This window comes from Pagrus pagrus, assembly GCF_965226575.1.
Source record: "Pagrus pagrus genome assembly, chromosome: 12".
NCBI lineage: Eukaryota > Metazoa > Chordata > Actinopteri > Spariformes > Sparidae > Pagrus > Pagrus pagrus.
Window position 1 is genome coordinate 30,562,747 of NC_140196.1, and position 12,532 is coordinate 30,575,278.

A 12,532-nucleotide genomic window follows, 5' to 3' on the forward strand; every position below is an offset into this window, starting at 1 on the left:
GGCAACTTGTATGAGGAAAAAAATACCACAGTTATACGTGGAGAAGTGTCTGTCATCCTGTCTGTCCTCCTGTGTTTGTCTCCTTCACTATTGTGTTGTTGTAGCTACTGTCTCATGGTGACGGTCAGCCCTCCCGACCGAGACTTCAGTGAACTTTCCCCCAGAAAACAGCCTCCCTCCCAGTGAGTGAAAGAGTCAGACAGTGTCCCGTTTACTGATGGCGATTATATAATTATGTAATTTAGAGCGAAAAACATAAATTTGTAATTTTCCAGGATGTTTGGTGGGCCAGGATCTCAATCACAACACAGTATAACAGCATCCATATGAGTATAAACATAATGATAATATGATGTGTACCGTCATTTTGGTTTCGCAGCTGCTTGGTTCAGTGAACAAACAAAGGCTGCGTATAGGATAGCCTTTGTGTGTCTCGAATCTCTGTGTGAACTAAGGAGGGGCTATAAGAGTTAGGTTAGGGAGCCCATTTAAGTATACAACATGTTAGGGTGGGTCAGAGGAGAGGAGAATGATGCTAATGAGATGGCAGGAAGGAGAAAGAGGGATATGATCTAACTCCTTCATGGTTTCCAAGGGTTACCATTGCCAGGCAGCAGCGTTGCTGGACAGGGATTGTGATGTTGATGATGATGATGATGGTAAGAGATGTAGGGATCATGAGAACGGCAGCTATATGGTCACCTCCATCACAGTTACAGTGTGTGTGCAGTCAACAGACAGCAGCTTACACACTCTTCTACTACCAAGGCTAACATGGAGAAACAACCAACAATTTAGCTTCTTTTTGCATCATGTTTCCAATTACAGAATTGAGTCACAATACAATTCCCACAGCCCATCAGACTGTGTAACTCAAGCACTACCTGAACAATCACTGTCCACTCACTATTTATTTTCTATTTAACTTTATGTGCATTTGTCTGACTCTTTTTCCTGTACTTGTAGCATCTTGAGCTGTTGTACCAAGTTAGTTTCCCCGTTGTGGGGTAAATAAGGTCTATCTAATCTAATTAACAGATCATTGTAACATAGCACGACTTCATATTTCCAGCCAACAGGTAACAGCATTACACCTGTGGTTCATAGCAGAAGCAAACGGCAAACTGATGATTGACAGGTGATTAATTTAGCTGCTCTGGCTGAGCAAACATGTGATTCAATAGACATGGACTGGTAAGCACTGACCAACGTCCTGCTTCCATCCACTCCACTGCAAATATTAATCTACACACTGTGTGTGACATACTAATATTGACCATTTAAAATGCTTACATTTACCAGGTATAGCAGGTCACTACCACAGTTTCGCATTTTAGCATGCTCAGATTTGCTAATAAGCACTTAACACACAGTACAATCGAGAATGTTGCGAGTATCACATACTCATTACATAACATTTTATTATGAAACAATGTATTCAATACACTGAAATTATGACCTGCAGTAGACATAAACTGAGTAGCCATAGGCCAAGGGTCACCAAAATGATTCACCTTTAAATGTCTAAACAGAATTTTAAAGTAATCCATCCATTTGTCGAGGTACTAAAATGGTAAGCTGACCAACCAATTGACTGTCACTGCCATCCCTATGTAGAAGTAAAAATGAAATGAAAGTCAATATAATGGTAATCAATACAATTAAAGGGTTAAACCCCCTGTATGTGAAAAGTAGTACTATAAAGCCTTTTATGGCTCCAGAAGGAGCTGCATGTAATCTGATAATTTCCTTTAGTGATGTCACTCAGTGGCTAAGTTGCATTGTGGGTATTCAGGGTTTTTCCTGGGACCAAATACGGTGGTGGTGGTAGATGGTAAAAATTTTTGATTGGTCATTTTTTATTTTTTTTAAGCATATTTTTGGCCTTTATGTGGCTTTGTTGATAGAACGGATCAGGACATGGCGGGGGGCAGGATGGTGGAGGGGGGAGGCGAGGGGCAGCTGGGGGCCCCAGGCCGGGACTCTAACCCAGGGCCACTGCAGCGAGGATAAAGCCTCTGTACATGGGACGCCAGCTCTACCAACTGAGCTAAACGGCGCCCCTTGGTTGGTCATTTTCATAACATTTTAACCCATGCCGATTAACCTCAATGTCAGATACTTTTGGCTAATCAGTTTATAACAACTCAAAAAGATGGCAAAATTAGTCCTTTCAGTAAGTACATTACATTTAAGTGTGTTCTGGTGGTTCTTTAAATAAAATATATCAAATTAAAAATATACTAATTTACAGCTGAAGTGCAAGAAATGTGAACTATCCCTTTTAAAGTAGCAAAGTTGGATTGGTTGATGATAGCATGATATGGGCAGACTACAGAGATACGCAATATTGACCAACATCTAACATTTGATGTAGAATCACAATTCATTACTGTTGTTATTATTATCATATTATCATGATCATCATTATTATATTTTTGTTGTTTCATTAACATGAACGAATGGGGGAAAAAAAGTGACTTCAGGGCCATATGGATGTTCCGACAGAATTTTTCAGTAAGATTGCATTATTTGGATTTATTCATACGTAGCCTTTATTAATACTTAGAGGCTTACAGACTCTAAAGGACATAGCATAGCCCACTAGCTTCAGCACTGTAGTACTTGCTGGTTGCTTGTCTTATAATGACAGGTGATTCTGACATTAAGTCGGGTTTTTGGAAGGGAAAGTTTGGAAAGTCTACCTTGTATTACAGGACACTTTTCATTAGGCACTGAAAAGGAAACTTGTAAAACACATCAATATGCATCAAATAATAGGCCAATACCAACTTGTCTTTCAGTGGGGTCGTTTTGTAATCATGATGGCCAAACAGTTGGTGGCCATATTAGGGAAGTACAACCAGGGAAAGTAGAATATATAGCTGCTAGCTTGAACGCTACATTAGAGGTTGACGCGTGTGGATCTTTTAACCTGGTTATATGATAATGATCGATAAAAAGGTAGGGCCTTTGAGAGTTAAGATGGGCTGGTGTAAGCAAAAGCGTCTCACCGGTTCAACAAAATGAGGCGGCCCACCAGGATTTGTCCCAGTGTGGCAGACGGTCAGTCCACCACGGCACCTGTTCAAATATCAGGACACAGCCTGACACCGAAAGCTCTTCGGACTGGATGAGATTTCTTTGTTTATTTCCTTCCTCTGCTTCCATGCTGGGATGTGGACATGGACAGGCACAGTGACAGCGCCGCGATGGACAACTGCGGTCATTGCATGTTAAAAAAACTGATGAAGACGTGGAATGATTATATTGTGTTCCAAAAGTAATGTGCAGGATAAACCCTGGTAATGTAAGCGCCAGGTTTTGAAAAAGGAAGAGGAATGTGTGGAATAAAAAAAGGTGATTTCTCTGGATCTACTGTATCAATCATTTGTTTTAAAAATGTCCATAATGAGTTCAACAGTGATATAAGAGTGCAATGCCAGACCAGTGGACTACACTACATTACCCACAACTCAACCACTGAATGACATCACTGGAGGCAATCTATCAGATGACATGCAGCTTTCTCTGGAGCCACAAAAGGCTTTGTACTGCTTTTTTCACACATGTAGTAGTACTCCACAAGACCTGTAAACAGCCCTTAATGTGTAAAAAATGGTAGTTACCCTTTAACACAAGAACCAATTCCTTTTGTTGGATCAGGTGTAGGCCTGCACGATATGAGGAAAATCTGCGATGTGCGACAACACTTTTCAATATTGCGATGACGATATAACTTGCGATAAATAAACAAATATTGAAGTTTGCATATTATTAACTATACAGTTAATAATAGTGTTTCCGCATTAATATGTAGACAGCTAACATAGACCCGAAACACTGAATAGCCAATGCCCACTGAATAAAGAATGAAATAAATTATTTTGAATATGCTTTTATCGAACAAACTGCACATGAATACCCAACCAATTAAGCAGAACATTAATTTAAATAAGACATTATAATTATATGAAATTAAAGTTTAATTTCCCCTGCTCCCTTTAAACTAATTTCTTGTAAACTCAACAAAACATCTCTTACCATGCAGAGTTGAAATAAATAAAAAAAATCCAGGGGGAAACAACTTACATAATTAAATAAATATAAATTAAACATGGCACTTTATATTAACTGTAATGTCTCTCATCACAGTCATCAAGGCCCTTGACTCTGCCTAACAAGGTGCAGAGATCTATAGTATGAACTGAAATAGAGTAGGGCCAGCCCACTAAATCAAGAGAAAATAAAATCAGGAAAAAATATCTACCCTTTAGGTCAAGTTACAACCTTAGTTATTCCCTTAACACAAGTTCTTGGCCAAGAAAACCAGCATGTTAACTTTGTTAGGTTTCAGACATGTACCACATTCCCTGATGTGCTGAAGATGTGCTGATGTGCTTACACAGTACCTGTCTTTGTAACACGTTGTAACAGTCAGAGGTATTTAATGTAGCGCCACTAGGTGGCGCCTCCTTTTGTTTAATGGGTAATGTAACCTGTACAATGAAGAAGAGCAGGTGTACTTCCGCTCCTCATGAGAAAGGATACTGCTAACAGAGCGAAGACTTCCCTTTTAATGTGTTTTTATTTTGTAAACTGTCGGTAGAAGAACCTCGGTGTGTCCGTTTGCACGGATGCCTGTAACATTAGTGCCTTAGAGACCTGGCATGGCCAGTGTTATGAATAAAAGTGCCGTGCGGAAACCCCCAATGTTGCATGCCGTCTCTTGAGTAACCGGAGCTACCCGGCGTTGCCGCACTAAAGTGGACCATCACCTTCCCCTTCACCAGCCCACGTTACAACGTCGTCTCTCCTGAATCCAAAATAACTCCATATAGCAGAAGTGCTGTTCTTCGTCGACCATTTTCATCGCTTTTCTCTCCTCCCTCAGCCATCATAACCTGGCAATCACCACCAAACTGATGCCGATTAATTTTGTCAGGGTAGCTAACGGCTAGCTGGGGCTTCATCTGATTGGCCCTTGTATCCAGGGCTCCGTCTGATAGGCTAAATGTTAGCATGCTCACGGTGCATGCATGCCGCATGTAAACAAAATGATTTTTCTTATTCATCGCGTGTCAGGCAGTCTTTTGCGATGTGTTTATCGCACATGTTCATATCGCGATGACGATGACAATTCGATTTATCGGGCAGCCCTAATCAGGTGTGTCTCTTTGTGCCTTAAATCACAGTGGTGAATTAAGAGACAGAGCCCTTTTTAGATGAGGCTTTCAGGGTGGAGAGTCAATGAGAATAATCTAGCCTTATCAATTAAAAGAATGAGGCATCAATAAAAGACTAATTCTAACGGTTTTTCCTAATGGTTTTACCCCATTTATGTCTTTCCACTAACAACTTGTGCTGCATGTGTTAAAGTGCTCAGGCCAGTGGGCCTCTACTCACTTGCAGCAGTAACATCAAGCTTAGCAAGGTAGATTTCACTGCAATCCCTGCTGAGGAATCTGACAGGAAGTCTGCCCATTTGAACTATCCTCTGTAGCCACCTCTAGCCACTATACTGGAGCTGCCTAATGACAGCTGTCCCCGTGGCCATCATCAGGAGACTGCAGCCTTGTAGTACCTCAATTTTCAGTCTCAAAAATACATTTAAGATCAAGATTTCATAGTGCTGAAAGTGACATTTCCATGTCTTTTTAAAAAAAAGCAGGTCTGGGTGTCATATTAATATATAAATAAATATATTCAGAAACCGTGCCTTCAAACTAGCTGTCAGGACATTTGTAAGGTTGTGATGTCACAACTATACAATTATCGCCCTAAGTCACGTCCCCAGCACTACTTCGGTTGCAAAAACACCAGAAGAGCCGACATGCAAATATACTGGCCGGCGCCAGCTCAGGCCTGTGAGAGCTGACCAATCAGAGCAAACCGGACTTCTCACGACAGGGGCCTTAAAGAGACATCATCAATTTTACCTAAAAGCTTTATTTAGGAATTTTAGGTAGAGCACCGGCAGGAAATAAATACAACTTTAAATACAAAACCACAGCAAATTAAATTAAAATCTTTTTAAAAAGAACACCCTTCCTTTTCTTCCTCATTCCCTGAGTGCAATGGTGAGACTGATCACATATCTAAGCCAAGTGGATGAGTCAAATGATAGAATCTTCCTCCAACTGGTCTTGTGGGACCACTAACTAGCAGAAATCACGACAGCCTATGTGTACAGCATGTCACATGGGAGCCCGGTTTTTCTGACAGAATCTTGAAAACAACTGATTTTTGAAATGCATCTCTTGCTACACAGATTGACCAGTTTGGATACCAGAGCTCAGGTTTTTCTGGACAAAGCTACTGGTCTTGTTAAATGGGAGATATTGGTGTATTTGGACTCATCATGGTAGTTAATAGGGTACAAAAGACAAACCAACTAAAACACTTCAAACTACAGTAGTCCATGAATAGCCTCAGTTATACCATGGTCTGGGTGAATACACGACACATGATTGGCTGGGAGGTGTGAATTAACTTTTGATATATGGACACCTCTGGATCTCCAAGCAGTTCTGAGCTGAGCGGACTAGTTTATGTCCTGTTGCTAAGTCATATCTAAGGTCCGTCCTATTTACTGGAGTAGTGAACAATGTTTCCTTTGCATAATAACCTTATGGGATTGTAATGACTGTTTCAGCTATTAGTCTTTCAGGTGTTGCCAGGGAAACTAAGTTACTGCTTGTGAAAAACGTTATATTTTGATTGCAAAACACAAAAATACATGCAAATTATCTTAATGTTTTTTTCTTTGGAAGGTGACCATGGTATAAGCAGGTAAATGCCCTTTGAAGTGTCCATAATCAGGAATTAATGGACTTTGCGGAGCCAACAGTCCGACACGTGCCTCCATGTCATCCATTTATTCCTGATAATGGACACCTTGTCGGGCATTATCCCTTACATAATAAAGGGCCGAACACCTGGCTGGATAAAGTAACAAACAGTGAATTTCCATCTGCCTGCAAGATGTCGAGATTAGGACCTGACAGGTTAGATTATAATGTAGGGATGCAAAATTATGGCTGAATAAAAATAGATACAAAATAAAAGAAATTACTTAAAGGGGAACTACCGTTTTTTACAACCTGGACCTTATTTCTAGCATAAAATACGATGATTTACTCACCCAGATAACTTTGGTGTCATTTGGTGTCGTTCGGACGAAATTAGATCCAGTGGAGCGCCGCGTATATCCATATGTTGCGAGTGTTCGGGGCACTGAAGCGCAGCCTCTATGAGCATTATCTGTCGCGAAACTAGTTCATTTCACCAATATTTTGTGATGATACGCTAGTGCTATTCCCCTCTGAGTCCAGGCTTGTCTGTTATCAACATCCGGGGTCTGTAGGTTGACCTACTACCTCTGACCTGGATGATGTCATCTCTGAGCTGCGCGCACCCGCGACAGCCGGCTTGTTTACCTGTAGCTGCTACTGCTAGTTTGACCCCGGGTGTTGATAACAGACAAGCCCGGACTCAGAGGGGAATAGCACTAGCGTATCATGACAAAATATTGGTGAAATGAACTAGTTTCATGGCAGATAATGCGTTATATAGAGGCTGTGTTTCAGAGCCCTTTCCTCTCAAAAGGGTCTTTCAAGAAAAACAATAATTCTGTTTACTGATGCTAACATATATGACGGAACAATGATAAAATAATTCCTTTATAGTAAATTATTAGTAAACTATAACACTAGTAACATTCATTAACCCAGTACCATTTTCTAGACTTAACAAAAAACATTAACAGAAAAAACTTTTTTCTGAATAGTGTCAACTCACTTTAACATTTGGAAAAAAGAAAACCTGTCAAATTAAGTCTCCTTCTCTAGCTCATGGTCTTCAATATGAGGCAGGATTTCATCAAATTAGGGGACTAGTCCAATGTTTACCAGAACCTGACTGACTACTTTTTCCGGCTTGAATTACTCTTAGCAAACAAACACAATTCATCAACAGAAGCAGCTCTCATCATGAATAGTCATAACACAGAATCATGAATGTAAGCACACTCTGAGGCTAGTTTCCTTTCCTAATATCGTGTGAGTTTATCATCTCCATGTGTAATGTCAACCAGATGTCCGTCTCTTTGACAGAAATCACATGATCCAGTATCAGCAAACATCCTCCAACAAAACTTCCGATGTTTAGGCCTGCAGCTCTGGGAACTGAAAGACTGAAAAGTCTTTGAATTTGTTGAGACATGGACGGTTTATTCCCCTTTGAAAGAAATTAATCTGATCTGGACTGTAACTGGAAAGATTCTGTTACAGCTGTGACAAATTGTTTCTCTTTTATCTATCGTGCTTTTTCAGACTTACTTTTCAGTTACAGTATATCTCAATGTACATTGATGTGTCCCTTGATTCAATGGGAGTCTGGGTATGGCCAGACACATAGTGTTGGATCATCAAAAACACCCATTCGAATGCAAAGCGATTCTCGATGCATCTCAGTGTATGGCATCCTCAAGATCTATGTCACTGCACATGGCTATATATATATATATATATATATATAACGTATTATAAAGATGCAGCTTTTATTGTGTAGACTGCTGTAGTCTGGTTGTTGGAAGGACTTTCTGAATAAAAGGGGAATGTAAATGATGAAAAAGTAGCCATGTGCATTTATAATTTATAATTATAATTGATATAGATCATCGAGGATGCACCGAGAATACAATAAATGTCCCTCATTATTTAGTTATTTAAAAGCTTTAAGAATAAACAGCACAACTTGGCACACGCAGCATGGTTTGACTTAGTGCTGCCGACAGTGCCAATGGAAATGCCAGGGCAGCAACTAACAATTTTTTTTCATTGTTGATTAATTTCTGGATTAACTAATTAGTTCTTTGATCTGAAAAATGTCAGAAGATGTGAAAAATGTCAATCAATGTTTTCCAAAGCCCAAGATGAAATCCTCAAATGTTTTCTTTGGGCCACGACCCAAAGATATTCAGTTTACTTTCATAGAGGACTAAAGAAACCAGAAAATATTCACATTTAAGAAGATGGAATCAGAGTTTTGACTTAATTTCAACTTGATGAATCAATTATCGAAATAGTTGATGATTGATCTAATAGATGACAACTAATCAACTGATCAATTAATCGTTGTAGCTCTATTCCCCAGGCAATATCAGAATCCCCGTCACCTGTACTGTGCCACTGTTTCCAGCTGTACATCAGAACAAAGTTCTGTCTCTCCTTTCTTTTATTCTCCTTTTTCTTTCCATTCAACATATGACACAAGGTAAACATGTTGCCAGTACAGGAGAGTTGGGACGATGTGTTTTTTTCCCAGCTGATATCAATAACAACTAATTACCTGCTTCTCGTGATAATGATAATATACAGGACGTTCACAAAATAACATGTAAACCAGTACAACAGAAGACATCAGCTCTGAAATTAAAATAGTCTTTGTGAAAAATAACATATATATATGTATATATAACATAAAGGCGATTCTGAAATGGATCATGTCATCGATACTAAAACATTTTATAATATTTTTTACCCATGTCACATTATCAAACATGTATAGGGGTAGTTAATAACTCTGAAACAAAAACTTGGTGTTGCAATGATCATTAGTGTGGTCTCATTTTGCTGTAGATTCTGTGAAACCCATCAAACGCCCTCATCACACACAACTTGGTGAGAAAAATAAACACCGTTTTAAATGTGAGCACCGCCCGGGGGACTTTACAGCCTATTTCTGGTGTAGATGTACATGTAATGAAGCTCAGAGCTTGGCTGCAGGTCTCATCATCACTCACTACTGGAGATGAACAACAACAGCAGGCAGAACATGAACCTGTTTCGCAATAACACTGTAGTAAGCTCTCGGCCAACCACAGGAAGAGTCTGATGTAAACAAAGTCCTGAATAAAAAAAATCATAGGAACTATTAGGATCATTTCACACCTGTTTGGGTCTTGGCTGTATATTTGGCCCCAGTCTTTGGTTTCCTGTACTGATTAAACGAACACATTTCTCACTCTAAAGCAGGTGTCTGCTGGTAATACTTTCAGTTTCTCTAACACTGGTACTACATCACTAACAGAGCAGTATTACAAATGCACCTGCTGCCATACTGCATGATAACTGAGCAGGCCCATCATCGGTTCAGCCAGCTGACAGTAAACAGTTGAAAACAATGAGGACTGTTCTGCTGGTTTTCTACACAAACGACAGAAAATCCTACAATCTTGTTAAAAAAGAAAAACAGAAGAGGAAAGCCAACGAGTCCAAGTCCTGCAACAGACATTTGGTGAGTATTAACAAGTGCTCTACGCCATTTTAAGGAATATTATAGCTTGACGTTCTGGCCTCCTGTGAGAAGAAGCTAACCTGATGATTACTGTGTTATTTCACATCCACGACTTAAATAAATGAACAGTATGATTACCTGTTTAATGTAACAAGATCTCGTGTACTGTTAATTTGCTGCCGTGACAGCTATTTGCTAAATATTTAGATCAGCTAATGCTAGCTAGGCAGTCAGCTGGACTAGCAGGCTGTGGCTAACACCCCCACCCTCGACGCAAACGGACAAAAGGCCCAACATCTCTCTGTGAGTGTCAACAACTGCTCCGCCAACGTATTGTAGGAGCAACTTATGTTGGGGTGCCTGTATACGTTTATGGCACGGTCAGGTTTTTTTTATTTAATTTAATTTAAAAAAAATCTTGTCTAAACATGTGAACAGTGTGGAATATGAGCTGTCATCCCCACCGCTTGCGTCTCTGCCTTTTCCACGTCATTGGACTATCCAACACTGCGGAAATCCAGCGCTAGCTACCCGCTAACAGCTAGCTGATTGCTAAGTGGCAGTCGAGCTGGCGCTTACTGCAGCTTACCCGTGTCTCCGATGATGATATATTTGAAGAGGTACGCGTACGCCATGGCCCCTGGTTTGTGCAGTCAGCTGTCTCGACCGTTACACCTTCGTTAAACCAACCGTGAACCGTGTGAAAAGGGTAGTTGACAGCTTGAGAGCCTGCTTTTCTCTGTCGGTGCTGAAAAAGGAACAATAAACAGCCAGAGCCTCACTACTACGTCACACGGCCCGCCCTCGCCACGCTACAGGATGATGTGTTCAGGTCTCCTCGGAAACTTCATATGTCTCTACTCACTGTTCTGCCTGACAGAAATGTGTTAGAGTCAGTTGATTTTACATTTCACATTTAAAAACACAGTGCTTATCATCTCAGACAGAAAACATAAAACAAATAGTCATTAAATTATTGGGAAACTGTCATAAGACAAGTCTGAACGCACTTTGGCGGCCCGCGGTGGCTTCAGTGTCCACTGCATCGACAACATGACAGCTGAAATTACAAAAGATTTTAAAAAATGTTTAAAAAGCAATGCAATCATATGACCGAGTTCTGCAGCTTGAACAGTAACATCGTAATTGTGAATGAGCCACTGCACAGATCTGGAGCTCTTAGAAAATCTTCAACAGTAGTTAACAGCTTCGTATCACATCAGATATATCTGAGACTGGGACATAGTTTATGGCTTTTGTGTTGTTGTACCTGTGTCAGATGATCATATCTACGTCAGCCTTTCAGTCTACATCTCTAGTTTCATTTCATGATACTAATGTCATTTAATGTATACAACACTATCCTGTTCTTCTCTGTGGTAGAAGGTTTAGTCTGAATAAGTATTTTAAAGGATGAAGCTGTCATTGCACCATATAGTTTTATTATTACCAATAATTCCCTTGGGAAGACAATAAATTGATCCTGCTGGTGTGTTCCACTAGAGGTAGGCCACTGGTGATCGAAAGCAGGATATGTTTCATCCTGATGACATTTCCATGGCGGACCCTCATTGGTTGCGCAAAGGAACGCTGTGTGGGAGAAAATCGGTGAAAAAGTTAATGCTGTTGGAAAAAACAGGCGAACAGTGGATGAAGTGAAAAGGAGATACCAAGACATCAGAAGAAGAACAAAAGAAAAATTGGCGTATAATAATATAAATATAATACTAACTTGCAAGGAATTTTGTTATTGCAGGTATTGCGTGACTCTTTCTCGTAGCTGGCTCCGAGTTCCTCCAACAGCTCCAAAATGGCAAGGCTGGATAGGCGATATGTTCTAATGATAGTTTCCTCATTCATCCCAAAAATGTTCACACGAGGGTGAAAAATGCGTTCTCGGCGTCTCCTTCCATTGTTTCGGCGACTCCTTGCAACAATAACGGCAGATATGTGTGCGCAATTACGCATACAAACCGTTTGCACCTCCCTTTGAGACGTGTTAAATATAGACGCAGTTTCTATGAGAAAATTGCTTTCCGGTTTGATAAATCACTTTGCGTGTGCTAAATTAATATATTTACATTTTCTCCACCCACAACACGCACAATTGCGTGTAAACGCCCCATGTTGCATATTCATTGCTGCAAACATACTAACTGAATGCAGACGCGCTATTTTGCACCTTTGACAGACGCAACCCTTTTTGCGCACTGTTAGTAAATCAGTTTGTAAA

At 40.2% G+C, this 12,532-nt stretch overlaps 1 protein-coding gene across 1 annotated transcript in view; it reads right to left on the reverse strand.

Moving 5' to 3' along the window:
- The window catches only part of rab2a (RAB2A, member RAS oncogene family), a 54,091-nt gene extending 43,000 nt beyond the window's left edge, over nt 1–11,091 (reverse strand). The window contains exon 1 of the mRNA XM_084369239.1: nt 10,889–11,091. Within this exon, the coding sequence (XP_084225365.1) occupies nt 10,889–10,934 (46 nt within the window). The 5' untranslated portion in view covers nt 10,935–11,091. The remainder of the gene's footprint in view (nt 1–10,888) is intronic.
- Nucleotides 11,092–12,532: the final 1,441 nt, after the last annotated feature.